At 40.2% G+C, this 21,450-nt stretch overlaps 1 protein-coding gene across 3 annotated transcripts in view; it reads right to left on the bottom strand.

The window, feature by feature from the left end:
• Positions 1-10,229: 10,229 nt before the first annotated feature.
• Positions 10,230-21,450, bottom strand: part of CAB39 (calcium binding protein 39) — a 53,976-nt gene continuing 42,755 nt past the window's right edge. For all 3 annotated transcript variants that reach the window (XM_081192717.1, XM_081192719.1, XM_081192718.1), the window contains exons 4-9: positions 19,362-19,480; positions 16,123-16,291; positions 15,002-15,061; positions 14,406-14,471; positions 13,350-13,493; positions 10,230-12,605 (exon numbers count right to left, since the gene is read on the bottom strand). In XM_081192717.1, coding sequence (XP_081048843.1) covers positions 12,417-12,605; positions 13,350-13,493; positions 14,406-14,471; positions 15,002-15,061; positions 16,123-16,291; positions 19,362-19,480 — 747 coding nt within the window. In that variant the 3' untranslated portion in view covers positions 10,230-12,416. The remainder of the gene's footprint in view (positions 12,606-13,349; positions 13,494-14,405; positions 14,472-15,001; positions 15,062-16,122; positions 16,292-19,361; positions 19,481-21,450) is intronic.

Raw genomic sequence — 21,450 nt, 5'->3', positions numbered from 1 at the left:
TCCCGTAACATACACATTTTCCTGCAAATTATTTGGTTGAAAAACTGCATCAGAAAATTCTGAGAGGTGCAAATTTTGAAGGATAGCTGTATTTTGGATCACATATTGTTTTGGAAAGTATGGATTCGTTAAGTTCTCATTAACATTGAAAACAAACTTCTCCCCCATCTTTACATGCAACTGAACAGATATTCTTCCTTTGTTAGTCTCATTTTTTGTTGTCCAACTGCAAAGCACCAAGCATATTGATGGTGCTATAAATAGCAAAAAATAATGATGAAGAAGCCTTTTCATTATTGCCTTGCCTCTATCGACAAGCATTATGTTTTTCCTGCCCACAATAATCAGGTTGGAGGCTGGATGCTTAACTCTTCAAACCTTTTTAACAGAAGTGGTTTTGTATTGGATGTGCCGAGTCCAAGCTCGTTTTTAAAAATCCCAAATGGCTGTATGTTTAATGGCCAGTGCCGGATTTACGCATAAGCTAAACAAGCTATAGCTTAGGGCCCCACTCTCTTGCACCCCCCCAACATACTTCTTCTTAATTGTATTTCAGTTCAACAATTACTTTGATAAAATACATATTTTGTTATGTGCAAATGGCTTTAGATACCTATTAGGTCCATAAATTACCATATAGCATATATTCAACACAAAAAACAGTGACAATTTGTTGTTGACAAAGGACAGCTGGACATATAATGGGCCCTCTTACCTTCAGTAGCTTAGGGCCTCATCAGACCTAAATCCAGCCCTGTACGCAGCTACCATACTGGATCCAACATGGTCAATAATTTCAGTTTTGCTCCTGTTTTCAGAGATTGGGCAACTTCAAGGTTTTGTGGCTTAGGGGAAATGAATTTGGAGTTGCTGCCTGATCTCATAATGATCTCGAAATGCAATAATTTTTATGCAAAATAGCCCCACATACAGTGAAAAAGTAACAGTTATACACTAAGGTGTTTTAACTGATGAGAAAACAGACTTGCATGAAAACAGCAGTGAGGTCCTAACCTAAGCATACTGAGGAATAGCTGAGCAAACAGAGCTAGTCAAAATTCGTGACTAAGCAGGTGGAGTTTGTACCAAAAAAGAGAGGCTGTTTGTGGCCTGATTCTACAGATTTGTAGATCTATAGATTCTTCCTACAGATTTTTATATACCACCCATTCTCGCTCCACCCCAAAAGCAATCCATCCATTCCATCCAGCTGAATTGTGTGTCAGAGTTACAGGCAGAATATAAGGCAATGACACTTCGTCCACTCAAACGTAGCAGGAAACAAATGATGAATAAATGCTACCCACTTCTTTTTTGTCAGACGTGCAGCACTGAGATCCCCGCAGGGATGGTGCCTACATGAAAAGAGGTGAGAAGGCATTCTGCTTTGCTTACTATGACCTCTTCTCAAGTTACCTAAAGTGCCTGATTGTTAAAGCAGTAATTTGAGCAATAGTGTCTCTTGCAAAAAAAACACAACCCTAACCTGAGTACAAAATGCAGAGTCACCTGTCTGTTCCACACACCAAATAAAGCCTATTAAAAATTCTGAACCAGAAATGACTGAGGTTTGTTGTTTTTTTTACCAGAGAGCTCTGCAGGGTTATTGCTAGCATAAAGACAAATGGATATGGTCATGAGGGAATTCGTATCATTTTGAGGGGGAGAGAATCTCACCAAGTGACTGATGATGCCTTTTAATTATGCCTGTTTTGAAGATCTTCTGAGGAGAAGGAATGTTCCATGTCTCTTGGAATCCAGCAACAAATTATGCTGTGGCGACTGTTGTCAAAGGTGACATAACCACTACCTGCTGTGGGCAATAGAACCATCAGTGCTTCATTTTCAAATAGCATCTGTTCACCCAGAAAACTCATCTTCAACATGTCGAATGTTATTATTCTCTTTACAGGGCCATTACAAGCCCATGGCTCAAGGACATTGGCTATGTGCTGCAAACCATGCACTTAAAGAAGAAATCCTGGAAACTTGATTTTGCAGTTCCTGGGATTCTTTGGGAGGCAAATGCACTTTAAATGTCTGGTTTGTATGCAGACTCAAAAATCTAGCATTCAATGTGGATGCAGAGCTAGTCCTAGCAGAGAAAGGGAGAGAGATGGAGGCAGGGTTAAACAAGGAGAAGAATCTGCATTTATTTCATGTACAGTAAGGCACAGAGAACAGAGGCTTCACAAAATAGGTGGGTTTTAAAGAGGAATTTGAAGCGAGAAACGGCGCATCACACAGGCATTCTGGTAGGGCTTTCAAGACAGAGCTGTTCCACCAGGCCTTTGGCCAGGGCACAGTCTGACTCCCTCCTTTGGCAATCCTCACAGAACTTCTAGCCCAATGGTTGCCATTAATTTGATTGGAATTCATTTTATAATGAAATGATTTTAGCATGTTTTATCATTTTACTGTTGTTAGCCGCTCTGAGCCTGGCTTCGGCTGGGGAGGGCGGGATATAAATTATTATTATTATTATTATTATTATTATTATTATTATTATTAGATGCTTCCAGGCATCAGGGGCAGCAAGGGAGAAAGTGTGGAGTAATTTAAGCGGGGAGAAGATCTTTGGACAGGTGATGAGGCAGAGCTATGGCAGGAATGTAGCAGGATAGCAGAGCCACATAGGGCTTTGAAGGCAAGGATGAGGAACAGTGGAGGGCTGGCACCCATTGAAACTGGTAGGGGCAGAAGACAGGAAGGTCAACAGTATGTGGGGCCAGAGCCAATACGGGCAGAGCCAATTCATTCTCATTTCATTGCCATCTTCCTCCCTCCTGTGTTCTACAAGACAGGGATGTCATTTTTAAGAAATGAATGATTTTTTAAAAAACTTGTGATAATAGGGTTGCAGCTTCCACTGGGTCTTCCTGGCTCTCCAGACTTTCCCTCCCACTTCCCCATCCTCGGGTCCTGGAAGCAGTGTGGAGACTGAAGGAAGTGTGTAATAACTGAATAATGTGGGTAGCAATATTTTGGAAAGAGAAGAATCATAGAACTGCAAAGTTCGAAGGGACCCTGAGGGTCATCTATTTCAACTCCTGCAATGCAGGAATCCTGCCCACAGCTGTTCCTGGTTGGCTCGAACCAGCAACCTTCTGGTTAACAGCCAGATACACTGACCCCTTGCGCCACAGGCTGAGATATTTTCAGTCAACAGTAAACCCCATACAGTAGCTCCCAAGTACAGTGGTACCTCAGGTTAAGTACTTAATTCATTCCGGAGGTCCGTTCTTAACCTGAAAGTGTTCTTAACCTGAAGCACCACTTTAGCTAATGGGGCCTCCTGCTGCCGCTGCGCCACTGCCATGCGATTTCTGTTCTCATCCTGAAGCAAAGTTCTTAACCTGAGGTAATATTTCTCGGTTAGCGGAGTCTGTAACCTGAAGCGTATGTAACCTGAAGCATATGTAACCTGAGGTACCACTGTACTTGGATATTTATTTATTTATTTATTTATTTATTTATGAAAAGTAGACAGTTATTGTGTGAAATTGTTCTGTTGTAAACATGTAGTTACCATAAATGCCTTGCTAAGTATTTGCATTGCTGGATGTGAGCCTCTATTTGGACCTGCCCTGTTTTTTTGTTTTTTAAGAAGCAAATGATCAATTCAAATTTATCGGATAATCTACATCAAGAGGAGCTGGAGACATTCGACTTTCTAATTTGGACCCTTCCCGCTTTCTGCAGTACTGATGCAATGGTAAGTCATATTCCCAGCGGGCTTCTTAAGCCAGGAGATTTTCATAGTCAAGGTCAGTGTGTTTCCCTCCGCTTCAGACTTCCTTTAATGAATATAACTGAATTTTAAACAGCAAATGCAATTAAAATCTGTCACTTTGTTAGGTGAAGCAGTCAATAAGGGAAGCATCGGGCAACGCTGACTGTCCTTGATCCAAGAACATCAAAAGAAGATGCTTGACTCTTTCATGAAACATGCAGACACATTAATTGTTTTGGCCCTCTGTTGAAGGCGAAGAAGACTCCCTGCCACCCAACATTTTCACTTCACGGCCATCATTTACACGTTTAATAGAGCTTGCTCCTTCCTGACCTTGAGAGAAATTTGCGGTGTTTTGTGGCCATTTTGCCCTCAAAAATGGTTTACTGTCAGCCTGCGTTGGCCTCCTCACTGCAGCCAGAATCCATTATAAAATTTGGTGTAATTTGCATCAGATATGTTGTCACTAATAAGCTTCCTGACCCCATATGACTATTAGCATTACAGTAACACTGATAATTACTGCCCCTACCCACATCTCAATGGAGAAAGGAATAGCGTGTCTCTAGGGAGAAATAGTTGTGTTGCAACAGTGGGGTGCCTGCTGGGCCCAATCCCGCACCCACATTTGAAAAGAATTCAGGTGAGGAAATGGTAGACTCATAATGCAACAATGTGACGCAGTAGTTGGAGAGCTGGAGTGTGATCTGGGAGAGCAGGGTTCAGATCCCTCCTGCCAGCCCTGATGTGGGTGGCGCTGTGGTCTAAACCACTGAGCCTCTTGGGTTTGGCGATCAGAAAGCCAGTGGTTCAAATCCCCGGGATGGGATGAGATCCCATTGCTCTGGCCCAGCTCCTGCCAACCTATCAGTTCAAAAGCATGCCAGTGCAAGTAGATAAATAGGTACCGCTGTGGCGGGAGGATAAACGGTGTTTCCTTGCACTCTGGTTCCTGTCACGGTGTCCTGTTGCGCCAGAGGTGGTTTAGTCATGCTGATCACGACCCAGAAAGCTGTCTGTGGACAAATGCTGGCTCCTTTGGCCTGAAAGCGAGATGAGCGCAGCAACCCCATAGTCGCCGTTGACTGGACTAAACCGTCCAGGGGTCCTTTACCTTTTACCTAGCCATGAAGCTCGCTTAGTGACCTGCGGCCAATCACTATCTCTCAGCTGAGTGCAGGTGCAGCCGACATGGTAACCTCTGGATTTTGTTGAACTACAATTTCCATTATCCCAAACCGCTGCTGCCCATGCTGGTTGGGACTGATGGGAGTTGTAGTTCAACAGCATACGCAGGTCACCATGTTGGCTACTTCAGCCTAGTGCAGTGTTTTTCAACTTTTTTGGGCAAAGGCACACTTGTTTCATGAAAAAAATCACGAGGCACACCACCACTGTGTGCGGAGAGGGAGATGTCAGAGCCCCGCTGCTCTTTATGGGGAATCGGATGAGAGCGGACCGCCTGTCCGCTCTCATCCAATCCCATCCGATCTGATCCCCACCCAGGATGGATGAGAAATAGGGTGGACACAGTCCGGCGCCTGCCTAGTGGGCAAAAATTTGACTTTTTTTAATAAAAAAAATCTTTCGAATTTTTCAATTTTTCCCACGGCACACCAGGCAACATCTCGCGGCACACTAGTGTGCCGCGAAACAGTGGTTGAAAAACACTGGCCTAGTGTACCTGACAGGGTTGCTGTAAGTATACCCTGGTGAGCAAAGCAGAGAACGCTGTAGATTGCCTTGAGCTCTTTGGGAGGAAGGATGGATGTAAATGAATATTAAAGGTAAAGGGACCCCTGACCATTAGGTCCAGTCGTGACCGACTCTGGGGTTGCGATGCTCATTTCGCTTTATTGGCCAAGGGAGCCAGCGTACAGCTTCCGGGTCATGTGGCCAGCATGACTAAGCCGCTTCTGGCGAACCAGAGCAGCTCACGGAAACACCATTTACCTTCCCGCTAGAGCGGTACCTATTTATCTACTTGCACTTTGAGGTGCTTTCGAACTGCTAGTTGGCAGGAGCAGGGAGCTCACCCGGTCGCGGGGGATTCGAACCGCCGACCTTCTGATCGGCAAGTCCTAGGCTCTGTGGTTTAACCCACAGTGCCACCCGCGTCCCTAAATGGATATTACACTATTTCAAATAGTGTAATACACTAATAAGTGACTTAGTAAGCATAATAATAAAGAGCAATGATGCTCACCCGTTTTTCTCTCTCACCCCATTTCCAATCTCTTTTAAATGCTACATCCTGCTTCTGCTGGAATGCTTCAGCTGAAAGCTCTCAAAAATTACCTTAAGGCATATTAAAACGTGCTCGCAAAATGACACAGGAAGACTACCACTGGTCACCACTGATTTCATAAGTGCTAACCAATACGTGCCCCATGACACTTGTCACACCGCATTCCAGTCAACCACAGGTTTTGCCGGACAGTGAAATTGTATTTTTCCAGCGACAAAGTATTGTCATTTGAGAGCTGCACCATGCCCCAGGGGGTGCCCTCAAGAGTTGGGTCCCAGATATGGGAGACATGAGCCTGCACCAAAATACTCGCCTATGAAGGGAGGGTTGCAGATGCGGCAGTTTTAACCATTGTAAATGGGGCCGCAATCCCTTCCTGATAGTTGTTCATTGGTATTTGGGAAAGAAGCAAGTGGTGAAGAATGCAGCCGCTCTGTTGATGTGAGATCAGCACAAGGAGACTGTGACCGGTTAAGTCCCTTTGTATTTTCTTATGCTATTAATTATTATCATCATTGCATCACAGGCTGAACTTGCTGGCCCTGGGGGTTCTGCCTTCTTTGGTGTGTGGTTTGTGTGTATAATAAGCTGGTCGATACTGTGGCTTGCAGTTTTGAGCTCTTGAGGGGGGCTACGTGGATATGGGGACTGTTAGGATGAGCTCCTGCACTTCAAAGTTTACCACTACATCACTGCAAACACAGTACCAGTCCTCCTTCATAGTGTTCTGCATCTACCCATACTGCTTAGCATTTTGTTGTCTACCTCCCACCCTATTTTATTTTCAAATATAGATAGCATAGTTGATGTACATTCATATGCTGAATTAATATCCACCAGTGTTTAAAAAAAGCAGGGGGTACTTCGGGAGACACTGGGTTAAAACCAAAACCAACTCTCAAGGGTCATGCTTATTCTAACGCCACAGAGGTATAAAATTGTTGCCTCATTTCCCAGCGATTTTCTTGGCACCAAAGTGCAAAGAAGAAACATTTGAAGGTTAGAGCTGTGAACTTAGAAGGAAACACATCTCAACTGCACAGCAGACACCCAGCAACTGCGAACACCTCCAGCGTGTGTACACAGTAGGATTGTAAGAGATATGGCTCCTTGGATCGGAGGTGCTAGCAACTGAAATTATTGCCTCTGCTAGGTAGGCAGCTAGGTTTGCAGTTTAGTGGTAGAGCAGCAGCAGGTAGGCCAGGTTACACCACAGACCAGGCTTCCTCAACCTCTGCCCTCCAAATGTTTTGAGACTACAATTCCCATCATCCCTGACCACTGGTCCTGCTAGCTAGGGATCATGGGAGTTGTAGGATCATGGGAGTTGTAGATCATGGGAGTCTATGGCAGGCCAAGGTTGAGGAAGCCTTCCATAGACTATGTTTTACACAGTTGCCCATTTCCCCAGATTTTGGTCAGACATACCTTTTCTTCTCTGGGCCAGTAATTGGGTAACAATTCACAAGGTCTTGAAGAAAGACAAGGAGCCAGCTTTGGGTCTCCTCCAAATCTCCTTTTTATTGTGCATTCATGATTATTTGCACTCATGATGCTATTGGTTGTGCGCGATCCTGCTTTCAACACCGTCCGTGCCTCCAAAAGTTTGGCAGTGATGCATGGAAATGATGTGTTAGCATTGGGGGAGCATTTCAGAACTAATAAAACAGAATTAACTCCATCACTAACGCACTATGAGTGTCAAGCACTTTGCAGAATACATGTCTGGATGTTTTGGAGTTGTTATGTTGGAAAATTTGTGCAAAAATAAAAAAAAATTATATTAAAAAACAAACAAACATGTCTGGATGTTTTAACAAAACATGTCTGAAGAGGCCGTTGGATAAGACTCAAACATGGCTGAGAGCACCTGCCAGATTGCTGAGCTTTTTGAAAAGAATAATGCTGCAAGACCCCAAAGATTCAGGAGATGGGCAGACTAACGATGAATTTATGTTGCAAAGGAGTGGCTAAAAAGGGAAGAAATTTTATACACCCTGTCCATTCTCCTTCAAAGGACACTTGACACAGGAATTTGTTTCTGTATAGCTTGCCAGGTATGAACTAGGCAATCATGGATGAAACCAGAAACAATTCTCATGTTCAAAGCTACTGGGCAAAATGTCACCATGATCAAGGGAACTGCTGCCAAACTGTACCCGAAGGTTATTCAGTTGTTATCCAAGCAGGTGCAATGCCAGAGATAGTGAGGCTGTTTGTAATTGAAAATGACTAGTGTGAAACAGGACCAAAGTGCTATTGGGGACGCCACCAGTGCAGTGCCTACAGGCTCTGTAACACCCACAAACAAATGTGATGGTGCCTGCGGAGACCAAGCAGTGATAGTCAAGTATAGTTTGGTTCCAGCACTTTTTCTTGCCTCAGGATTTTCTCATCAGTTCTTCTTTGCACCCTTGAGTGGTTTGGCTTGACCAGATTGTGTCAGTGAACTGCGATAATGCCTCATGCTTCCCTAGATATGAGATGGGAGAAGGTGTAGGGGTGTGTCTGTGTGTAAAAACCTCTGACTTTGTGTGGGTGGAATGTGTTCTACCATACAATTAAAGCTAAGAGCTGCCCACCATTGCCCTGTCCACTTGGGCCACCACTGCCATGTTATGATGGCCCCAGCCCTCTAAGATTGCCCACAAAGTCCTTGGGTTCTGTACTGGAAGAAAGGCGGGATATAAATAAATAAAGGGTGAGAAGCAGGGAAAGGAGTTGTATATGCAGAGATTGGGAACTGAGAGATGATGACTTAGTACTCCAAGTAAGATCTATTCCTACCAAAATGGAGTGGCAAGGTGTTAAAATAATTCACTAAATGAAGGCACCTGCTGATTCACAGGGTATTTTAGGTTAGGATTAGGAGTAAAGCTGGGGAAACCAGATATCCATATATGACTTCTAATGATACCCCCTACCCACTCCTAGGTTAAGAAGTTAAGAACACTCAGAAAGATCCTAATTTAAAGCAATTTAAATGTTCCCTCCTAGAGTAGCCCAATTTGGTTTACCACTAAGAAGATTTAAATATAATTTGCACCTTTGTACAGAGGTGAGGATCAACTTAACACCTGACTTATCTTGCTTTGCAGCTAAGCCCAAAGGACACCCTGCTATTTTGGCAGTCTGCTTGATTCTGGTGGGAGCAGCAGTAAAAGATACAAGGGGATGTCAAGAATCTTGCAGAAATTATGAGAACTGTACTTCAACAAATATGTTATTTAACGGTGCATTAAGTTTTACATTCCAATCTTTGAGTCAGGCTTCAAGATACACAATTTAAGTGTATAACAAGGAAGAGGAAGACCATAGCTAGTTTTAATATGATATACATAAAGAGACTGGAAAAAACTGTTCTTTACTGCTCTTTTTTAACGTTGTAAATGAACCTCTGATAAATGGGGAGGGGGGGACCCCCAAAGTTAGGTGTGTGAAGCTCCCTTAGATTGGAAATAGCCAAGGCAACCTAGGATGCAATATAGTATCTTATTCATAATACTCTGGGCTCTTCCTTTGCCTGCATGGTATGATTGCATCAGATGTCATGGCGATTGACAGGTGGGCAAACTCATCCACCTCTCCAAGTGGCTTGTGGGAATTGGGGAACAAATCCATATTAAAATGGGCTTAAGTCATTCCCTCTCTCGTGGAGCTGCAGTTGAGTGTCTTAACTGAATTCTCAGCATCTTCACCCAAATATACATGTTCACCAAATGATAAATTTCCATGGAACTTTGAAGAAAGACAGGGTAGTTAAGTTTGTGATTTAGATCAGTCCAGGAGATGTTACCTATATGTGGGAAAAACAGAGTTTCTATTAGCAAAATTTAAATTCTGCGTAAGATAGAAATAAACCTAACATGCAAAGGTTGGAGAAGTATTATATGTTGTTGCAAGTGTAGATGGCTATTTATATATACTGTATATATATTGCATTAAGGTTTCAACTGCATTCACAAGAAGTGCAGAATATATACCTCTTAAAAGAAATAATCCGATTCAGGTGGGTTCTTCCCCCCTCTATAAATATTATAAAACACACAATTGTGTTTCTTCAAAATTTTATTTCTATTTAAATTATGGGGCCAGCCAGATCTTCTAAGAAATGCATTCATCTGAAGAAATGAAATGCTTTTGTGGAAGTAGAATTACAATTGTATACATCTTTTTTGTTTAAAAACACTTCTCACATTAAATAACTTTTAGTAATATCTTTAAGCCTTCACACAGATAAGAAACCACTTCCAGTACAATAGTTTTTTTAATATGAATAGCACATCAAATGGTCTTAAATACAACTTTTTTTGAATGCCAACACTCCAAGGATTAATGTTTGAAAAAAGTTAGAGCCACTTTCTCCCATGCCAAATAGTAGAGAAGCAAAACCAATATCCAAATCCATCTTTGAACTTCTTTATATATACACATACATAACTTTTTAGCATTTCTACATTTCCCCCCTAAAGTGGAAGCCTTATGCATAATGGAGAATAACTTGCCAAGTAATATTTTCCTTTTCTTAACTACGATTAACCAAAATATAAAAAAGGACAGAGTACTGAACTATAATATCATCTCGTGGCCAGTTTTGCCTGTCTATATAAATGATTTAATAAAGGCTTAATGATTACTTTTTCTTTTTTCAGTAGACATTATGAATCACTTTGCAAAGGACAGGTTATGACCACTAAAGGAAGCATGACAATGCTGAGATGGCCAATATTACTAGAATCCTATTTGCTGGATTTACTTTCCTACTTCCTTCATGAAAGCTGTAAAAATTAGCTAAGGTGTCAATCAGGAGATTAGTTTAATCATTTGTGAAATAATTTAACCAGAAAGAAGCTAGAAAGCAATAAATAATTTTAGAGCATTCTCATTCAGGTTCAATCATGCAGAATTTGAACTTCCATACTCCTAATCCATAAAGTTGGCTGGCTGGTTGTGATCTCAGTACTACTATTAAGATGAATAGATAGTATTTTGATAACATAGTTGAGATATATTTAGCAGATTTTTTTTGTTTTGTTATGATCACAGTAACAAAAAGTGGTGCAACATCAGTCTTTCTTAAAAAATAAATACTGATCGTTTGCAGCATTAACAAACAAGATATTGACACTAGGACAGTTATGAAATTATGGTTTTTGAAGTAAAGGGGAATTATTTAGTTATTTACCATCACAACTACCATACCGAATGTTAACGATATGAAAGGAATAGAGATTCTCTATGTACCCACAAGGAAAAACAAATTGATATTAATTTAGCATAATCTTTATAATTTTGCAATTGGCTGAACACAGCACTAATATAGATGGATAAGGCCGACATTGAAGGATATAGGTTAGTGGGTTCCAGAACTATATTTTAGTCTACCCTAACTGATGGCACCCCATTAAACCAGTGAATACAGAGAAATTGGATTTTCTTCTTTTTAATGCTGCTGTATTTAAGAAATGTGAAATGAGCATTTCCATGTGATCCTAAGTATTCATTACAGATGAGCTTTCATTTTGCAAAACTAAGTATCAGGTAAAAGATACAGACTAATACATTAACATTCCTCTGCTGTACAAATTAAATCCTTTTTAAAGAAATGAGCAGCCTAGGAGTTATATACAAAAGAAACCAACAAGCATTGTTGAAATGAAATGCAAAGTGTCACTGCTAAGCTCTACTGTCTGAAATACCTTCAAAGTAAAATTAACAAAAACCCTTAGAATGTATTTCCAAGTCTACAACTCAATTTTCAACAAAATCACACACACACTCTCTCTCTCCAAAAAAAAACAAAAACAAAAAACCTACAAAGCAGTGAAAGGCATATATACATTTTCCTTATGAACTGAGATTTCACTCTTTAGAAGTTGCTATGTTTCAGTATCAGTTTTATTTGCAAGACAACTGTTCATCCCAGTAAGCTCACATTTCCCCTTTGATTACACATAAAGCACTGCACATTTTTTTTAAAATCAAGGCATACAATCTTATACTATGGTGCCAAGTATGCACAGATAACATTGTGCTCGCATCTCATACAAGGTTAAGTGCAAACGTACGGATTGAATCAGATTTGCAAGCATGCACCCCGTCACTTAAACTACTCTAATACCTTCTTTTCCTATCCCAAACTATCTTCTATATGTTTGCTTTCATGAACCAACAATCTCCCCCCGCCCCCCAAACTTCTAAAAACAAGCAGTGTGCTTGAATTCAGACACAAATACCAAGAAAGTCCACATTGTGCAAGAAAGCAGCAGCTAGGTTTGTCAACTTGGACTAAAAAAAAAGAGAGAAAAACAAACACTGTTCACTGAACAGCAGATTAGCAGTAATGTTCCTCATGAATTGATAAGAGTGCCTGATGCTGAATATCTAACAGCAAATGCTGAATTTGGATTTAATATTTTAGGGGTTTATAGGAGATTAAGCTTCTTGCTGTGCTGGTCTTTTCAAATCCCTGATCTGTTTAACTAAATAGGTCTTCTCATCATTAAATTGTTCATCCTCGGTCCTGTCGTTCTGAAACTTGCTGAGGAACTCAATAAGTTTGGTCTGGTTCTTTAGGAGGATATCTAATATAGGCTGCGTCTTGTTAGGGTTGGCTACGAACACCTGCAATGAAAGAAGATGGTCAGTATAGGAAAAGTTCAGTTAATATATCAGAAAATATTAACTCTCAGAGGAATATTTACATTTATGTAAAGTATGAGCCAAGTCTACAAGGTGCTAAAAGCCCACAGGCAATGTTTGTGCAATTATTAGTGACAAGGACCAAGCATCACTTAAAACAACAGAATGGATTATTCCCTCCTGGAATTCATTAGTTTAACCTATTAATGGAACAAATGTTCCTAGATACTATTTTCAAAATGATTTAGTGCATTTGAATATGCATATTCGCAATCCAAGTAGCACCAAGCAAAACTGCTTACAAAGGGTTGTGTTGAAAAATACTCATTAGTGCAATTAATGAAATAATTCATGCAGAAACTTTTGTTTATCACAGGATATTAAAAACAAATATTACATGGAATATTAAGGGGCTTCTTTTCAGAAAAATGTAGGGGATCTGTTTGCTTTCAAAATAGCTGCATGTGATATATTTATTTGAATGTTTTAGGGAAAATGATAAGCCAGTCTCAGAGAAGGATTCAGTTAAAAAATAAATTTGACTTTGAAACAGAATTTGCTTTGTACAACATACCCCACCCACCCTTTCCAATACTTATCCAATACTTCTCATTCAGTTACGTCAAGCCACTCTGGTGTAGTATTAGATCAATGTAAGATTAGATACCTTCTGTTTACAGGAAGTCTTGAATACCATTATCAACAACATTTAAAAGCTGTTTCTACCTTAAAGACATGAAAGGCTTCAAACTGAATGTTGCGACTCTTGTCTCTTAGAAGGTTCATCATAAGTTTGAGATTTTCAGGTTTACTGATGTATTTTGTCATAATTGTGAAGTTGTGCCTATCCAACAGTAGTTCACCAAGCAGCTAAAAAACAAGAGGGGGGGGAGGAAGGGAACTGGTGAAGTTTTCCATAAGGGCTATAAAATTCAGTCAACCTTTTTGTTCTTTAGCCACAATGATTTTTTTTCAAGAGGCAGAATTTCTGGTATTATAGTCTATTACAACTCTATTCTAGTGCTACCTAAACTAGTATTACTGAGTCTGCATAATTTGGACGACTTAAGGAAAAACTGGATGCGATCCATTGTTATTTGTTGTATGTTGCAGGTAACACAGGAGAATATGTGCAAGCAATCTTCTGCCAAATTAAACCAGAGTTTAAAGGATACTGTATGGGGAGTGTGGCCAACAAAATCCTGACAAGTCTTCTGACTTACAGCACAAGGAGAAAACACACTACAGCCATCTTTAAGATTTTGAGGACCTCAATGGGCTAGTCAAGTTCAGCATTGGTTATTATGGCAAAGCATGAGCTCTATGAGGGGCATAAAGACTTGATCCTTGGGGTCATCCAGTGTACATAGAAATTTCTGCACTTTGAACTTCATGAGTGCAGAATGTTAGATCATGCTGTTTGTTTTTATAGTGAAACTGTTGATATGAATCAAGGTTTTGGGGGGAAAGGTTGTGTGTGTGTCCATGTGTATATTAATATATTGATATACTGATGAGGCACCTTAGGAAACAAAAACTTTCCAGGTTTTTACTCAACATTTGCAAAAATATGTTTGAAGTCTTGCAGTTATAGAACCTGTACTAACCATTAAATGTTAGAATATTGGTTTCCTAAAGTATAAAACCTCATGCTTCAAAACTTTCTTAACTGATCAGGAGACAACGTAGAATGAATAGCTAGCTTGGTCCTACCTGCTGAAATTAAGTTCTTCATAATATTTTCTAATGTCAAAATAATTAAAGTCAGTAAGGTCTCTCTACCTTAAGCGACTGTCGTTTTGTCACGTAGTTTTCTGAATGGAGTAACTTCTCGTATTCACTGAAGAACTGAATGGAGAAAGAAAGAAAAATCTAACTATCACAAGCACTCTGATTCCAAATGATTTCAATGAACTGGAAGCAGAAATATAAAACACAGAAATAATGTAAAGATTTAAACATTTCAAGTATTTTGCTCCAATTTCTGTATGACCAAGTGGAAAGGCTGAAGGAAATTTTCAGGCAATTCTTTAGGCAACAACATGACAGGGAACACAAGCAGATTTACATTTTCATTATCAGATGTGACCAGAAGATGGAGCACGGTTGTCACACATGCCTTGTGATTATCCTGGCACACCAAGGAAACAGGTTTCTTAATATACAATTTCATTCCCAGCGTTTTTAGAACTGTACAGTTGCAAGAGTTTGCTGTCAAACACTGAACTTGCATTGATATGGAAATAAGAATAATAAAAACTGAGCAGATAGCAGTTGGGCAACATTGTGAAGGGACAGCTTGAAACTTCTATTAGGATATAATTAGCATTATTAAAGAACAACATAATTAAAAATAAAAATGAAATAAAAGTACATACCCTATCATAATGCTGTTCCAAGAACTCTGCACTGAGCAGCTTGTGCCTTGTTAGTAAGTCCTGAAAACAAGAGATTACACGGTTATTTAAATGGCATTTCACTCTCTTTGGGCAATTCCTCTTCTAAATGGCAGCCAAGATGGACCTTAGTCATGTCAATTTAAATGGATCTATTTTCAGTAGGACTATCATTGATTACAATTCTCTATCTTTCAATGACAGAGGCCCTCACACTTTGATTCAATGTGGAACAATTAATTCACTTTGGCTTGCTTTTGGGCAGTACCCAATGTTCTGCCATTTTGTTTCAGGTCAGAAGTAGTGTTTCTGGCTCTGGGAAAATGCTTTCCTTAAAAATCCTGTAGTCTTGAAAATATTCACCTTTTTCGTTCTGTTTGGTGCTGATTACTTTATCATAACCATACTATGTAACAGTCATACCTCGGGTTATGAACGCTGTGGGTTGCGTATTCTCGGGTTGCGGACTGCGCCGAACCTGGAAGTACTGTAACGGTTACTTCCGGGTTTCGGCGCTCGCACATACGCAAAACCACAAAATGACATCATGCGCATGCGCCGAATCACGTCACGCGCGTGCACAGACGCGGCGCTGCAGGTTGTGAACATGCCTCCTGCATGGATCATGTTTGCAACCCGAGGTATGACTATATATGGGTTACTACAGCCAATTATAGATCACATAATGGAAGGAATTTTGTCTGTATGCTACATAGCCAGCTAAGTTTGACATGACTAAGGTCCATTAATTTTGATGGGTCTACTCTAAGTAGCAGGTGGATACAACCTACCACCTCTGCAGATATTTTGAAGTCACACAATTAATGTGAAGAATGCAACAGTTTATATTTGCCTTCAGGAAGTTATGCAAGGCTCGTCTGCTCCTGCAGCAGTTAAAAAAAATTAAAGGGTATTTTTACTGCTGAAATTGTTGTGATTTCGTTAATGCTGCTCTATGGCTGCTAGCTGCTGATATTAGATTGTTGTAATGAGATTTTATATACTTGTTATCTGTTGTATGTTTTTCTGAAATTTCATGGGGAAGGTGTGAGATAGATAGCTAGATAGATATGAAGTAGCTGTCAAAATTCAGAATGTGTTACCTTGAAAGTTGCAAAAGCGTCTGAAGCGATGTCAAATGTTGACATTTCCACATATCTGAAGAAGTCGTAAAACTGCTCTGACCACAAGATTATTTTTGCCAGTGGCTCATGTCTGATGCACTCTCTTAACATGATTCCACAATTCAGAGCGATTTCTGGGGATTCGTAACTGCAAAATGAGACATCAACATAATTAACTCAGAAAGAGAAATATGACCACAGGAAACTTTTTACCCCCTTAAAGTTTCAGCAACTACTGTATATAATATTTATTAGTAAAATAAATTCTACAATTTCAGTGAAACTATTTTAACATTTTCTGTGCCACTCTTCAATGGCAACACTCTCACTAGGGTGGCACTGATGCTCTCTAATCTTGATAAGTAATATAGGAATAGACATCTGCACTTTCAAAACACTTTCACAGTTCACCTAACTACAACTACACTGATCAATGTCCTATTAATTTTATATTCAATATTGTGCACCAGTTCAATTTTTTCAAATTGCCTGGCTGTCAGGAAGATCTACCACAAATAGCTGAATTGCCATTTAATATATGGTTGCCAGGATACATCCAAAAGGTGTGGAGATCCCTTGGAGCAATGTGAAGAGATACAACAGCAACTGAACACTGCCAATCTCCTTCCTCCTTTTGCATGCACAGATTGGCTTCCCACTTGCACACAGTGGTGCAAGTTAGATCCTGGCCTATGGAAATAGCAAATTCTAGATTCTAGATTAGAATTTTGCTCTTTCAATGGCTTACACTCTAATACCTTTGAAGGGATTGATGTAGCAACATTCACTAATACAAATATTGAACCCCCTCACCATCTGTTTATAGATTATATTGGCAAATATTTTTTAAAGATACTACGTTGCGGTGGTGGCAGGAGCAACAGCAAATTATGAAATAGCCAAGAAAGGGTGCTGTGTGAATCTAGTCTGGGAGGTAGTTCAAAAGGATAAGTCTGCATTCCAGAGAAGGCCTCTGTCACTCCTTGTTTACCTTCTGATGCTAGAGGCATTTGGAGCAAGGCCTCTGCAGACAATCATAACATATATGCCCATTGGTATGAGAGAAGATTGATTCTTCAGATAATTTGGCTCTGGAACAACTACTTTCCCCTCTCTATGACAGTCAGGTTCATAACCTCATATGCTGCTAATCTACAAAGGCTTAGGTTGCAAGAGAGGTCAGGAATACTTATTACAAACTTCATAAACTGTGTCCCTTTAGTCTTTTAGACTTAATGGCCCTCATTCACACCTTTAAAATGCACTGAACACAAAGCTGAATTTAATTGTTTGGAAGCTCCAAATAAATTAGAAAGGGGTTTCAAAGCTTCCTCATGGAGATGGAATGTCAGGAGCATTTACACTGGTACTCCAATATCTGCAAAGGCTTCTTACCATATTTGTGTTGGTTTGACTGAAAAAGCTCTCAGTAGTTTGAACTTAAACTTACCTAGACTGCACCGTAGCTATTAAAGTGATCTTAACATTTAGTGGCGATTAATGCACTGTTACCCACATTTGGATGGGCAAGATTTGAATAAGTAAGTATAGTTTAATGTGTTCAGAACACATTGCTTGTTTGGGATTTCCTGCTGCATTTGGTGATGGTACAGAGTGGATTGGTCTGGAAATGTGGGGTGAATGTGGCCTCCCTAATATTTTAAGATTCTCTATCTTCCTAGTTAAGGAACACAGCATCTCGTTCTGAGAACATCAAGCTATTTATGCATGCAAAACGAAGCACCTCAAAAATATGCTATACTGCTCCCCCCCCCCCCCCCCAAGAACTAGCTGGTGTAAGAAAGGAAAACAGAAGCTACCCTAAACATTTGGCCAAATGCAACTGAGATTATCATCATCATTAGGAGAAAAAATAGCAAAGAAAAATAACTGGGTTCTGTTGTGTGAAAAGCTTCCAAAGTGTTTTAAGGTTGGCAAGCTCTCAATTAACCGTTTTCATAGTTTTTTTTCCTTTTTTTAAAAAGGAAGAGATGTCATTTCCTTAAGTACGGAAGAAAACAATCTCAAATACCCCTCTGTTTCAAACAGCACCAACACTTACATTATGCATTAATTTGGTGTAAAGTGTCACATTTGCTTCATTGTTAGAATGTTAAAAAACCCAAGCATGATGCTTCAATGAAACAATGCAATTAATATAAGAAGCGGAAACAGCAATAAGGCAGGGAGTGAACATAATGAATTAGCCTTTGTCTGGGCAAGCCTGAGCCAACGGTGTATCATAACTACAAGGATATGGATTGTGTATCACAAGCCACAGGGTGAATTGTGGCGCATGACTTCAGTTTGAAGTTCTGCTCTGTGAACAATAGGCACAGGGTCAAATGTCTTGGCCCAGTTTGCAGAGTCAGATAATTCTATGTGCAAAACTGCTGCCAAACTGCGATCCTATAGGGAAACTTTAAGGTGAACATTTCTAAGCAAAAGGGCTCAGTTATCACATAGCACCAAGGCAAACTATGGCTTAGTATGAAGGCATGATAGGGAGATTGTGACTGCATCATTCCTCCTGTGGTCTTGCTACTATTTAAAAATATAATGACTGAAAACTCCTGTAGGTTCCTTGTTGTGATGCCAAAGTATGTGCTTTTAAAAGATTAGTCACCTCTATGCTAAGCCACCCATGCCTTAAGTCACAGCAGTGGGGACCAGAAGAGTAGAAAAATGGCTGCAATCTCCTTTTCAGTAGCCTACACATTTGTGATAAACCATGGTATGGCTTAGCATTAAGTGTGAACCAGGTCAAATACAACTTAGGAAAGGAGGGAAGGCACCAAATGCAAGAACAAAAGGGGAGAGGACCTCAAAGGAACATAGGAGGTGATTTGCTGTCCAATGTGTTTTAAGTATTAGTTACTCCCTTGGAAGAGTAATGATTCAGTTTATTCAAAGAGAAACAAAACATATAATTCACATCATTTATGAATGTGTGAGCTTCAAACATAGTGTCTCCATTGCCCTTTAAGGTCTCTTCCACATACAGTCAGTAGTCACTTTCATAATTTTGGTTGAATTTTTCTAGCCAAGACCTATGACCATGCAAGCAACTTCAGCCATCTGTTTTTCACAGCTCAGTTTGACTTCCAATCACCGATAGCATACCTCACTGAAGAGAACAGGAGAAAGGGGGGGGGTGACCTAGTCTTAAGCTGGAAGTACAGCAGTTTATGTTTGTTTATACAACATACTATACGCACCCTTTTAACAGCATGAACAGTATATTTTGCTGAGTGCAGATGTATTCAACTGTGGGGGTTCTTGTACCAATTTGCCTCCTCAGAATGTTGTTGAATATCTGAGCCACATCCTTTTTGCCCTGCAAAAAACACAAGCCATACAGCATATAGAATCAGTGGTGAATCTAAAAAGGGATAACATGAAGAGACCATAACTTCATGCCTTTAAAGCTGCAAACTGAATTGTCCAAGACTTGCACTTATTATTGCCCAAGAATTCCCAAAACATTTGCTATTGCGATACCAATTTTAATATATAAAGCACAGAGCACAGTTTAACCAATGACACAAGTTTAGGAGTTATGGTTTTATTTAGTCCTAGAATAAAATTTATCACAGTTATACATATCACTGGTTGCTGCTAGGAATCCCCCTTATCCAGTCATGATTTGTGTACTTTAAGAATGAAACCAAACTACCATACCTGAAGTTTCCATCCCATGTGAAGTTTGACTTAATCTGTGACACACTCTTAGCAGGTAAACTTCATGTTCTGAATTGACTATTAGGCATTTGAAAATGGAACAGTATCTTGTTTCATGTACCTCAAGATGAGTTACACTTGTGTTCATGACTATTCCTTTCTTTATATCAATTTCCTCAGAACAGTTTATTCATTTGCTTGTAGTTAGTAGATATTACTACAAGCAGCAGGAAAAAGGCCACAAGCAATGCCTTAAAACATTTATCTAGGAAGATCATGTTGTTGACAGGGTTTCTTTGCTAATTCAAGGTGGTTTAAACCAGGGGTAACCAACATACTGTCTTCCAGATGTTGTTGAACTACAATTCCCATTAGCATCAGCTAACATGGCCAATGGTGAGGGATGATGGAAGCTTTTACAGCAGGGGGCCAGTCTACTTTCCCTCAGACCTTGTGGGGGGCTTGACTATATTTTGGAAACAAAATATGAACGAATTCCTATGCCCCACAAATAACCCAGAGATGCATTTTAAATAAAAGCACACATTCTACTCATGTAAAAACACACTGATTCCTGGACAGTCTGTGGGCTGGACTGAGAAGGTGATTGGGCCGGATCCGGTCCCCGGGCCTTAGTTTGCCTACCCATGCAACACCTACAACACCTGGAGGCAGTGTGTTGGCTACCTTCACTTTCAATGTTACCCTGAGTATATGGGAGCCATTTTACTATGAGCAGCTCCCATGCAGATGAGGTAACAGTCAAGAGTCTCAAACAATATGGGTGAGAACAATCACATGGGCTCAAACTGGAGAAATGGCATCCAGCCAAGGAAGAAGTGCTGTTATCATGGAAAGAGACCCATGCCACCAGTAGCTGTCTGAAATATTATCCACACCAAATGGAAGCTGCAAAGGGGGAGGGTGCTTGAAGTTTTCTACCCACCCACCTGCACGAATAGTTGGATGTTGAGCTGCTGAATATAAATGCTAAGTATTTAAAAGACAAATGATTTTCTAAATTCCAATTCCATTGTAAGCTGGCCCAAAGCAGCACCAGAGCTCTTTGTTCCGGCAATGAGTAGGACAGTGTTTCTGGAAGCGGCCTCACCCAAACCCTACGTATCACAACAGTCAAGCGTCATTCACCAGCTCAGCCAATTTTGCCTAGGGTCTCATTATTCTTTCCGGACTTGCCATTAGTAACAGTATTTCCTTGTTAGCCGCATAATGAACTTGGTGATGGTTCACAATAATACACAATTACATCATTGTTTAAACTATTTACCACTTCCAATGATGTAACTTTGTCACTATGATGATAAACACACGTCCTTTATGGGCAGAGGTGAAGACTAAAAGCTACTAGTACTGACCCAAGCAGAAGAAGGCATTTAACAAAACAGTTTTCAGAAGAAACCAAGAAAAAAAAATCACTCCAGTAGTTGAAGTAACTCCTTGGGGGCATTTGTTTTAATAGATATGAAAGGTATTTTGTGGTCCATACACAACACCCGGAAGATCTGTCTGCCCACAAACCACTGGACATCTATTGAAGAAGAGTAAATGCACACCTCAAACCTAGAACACCTAATATCCCTTCCATAAGCAAACAATACCTCTGGA

The sequence above is a fragment of the Podarcis bocagei genome (genome assembly GCF_964188305.1).
Source record: "Podarcis bocagei genome assembly, chromosome: 4".
Classification (NCBI taxonomy): domain Eukaryota; kingdom Metazoa; phylum Chordata; class Lepidosauria; order Squamata; family Lacertidae; genus Podarcis; species Podarcis bocagei.
The sequence above is the reverse complement of the archived record's forward strand: the minus strand, read 5'-3'. Positions and strand labels throughout refer to the sequence as shown.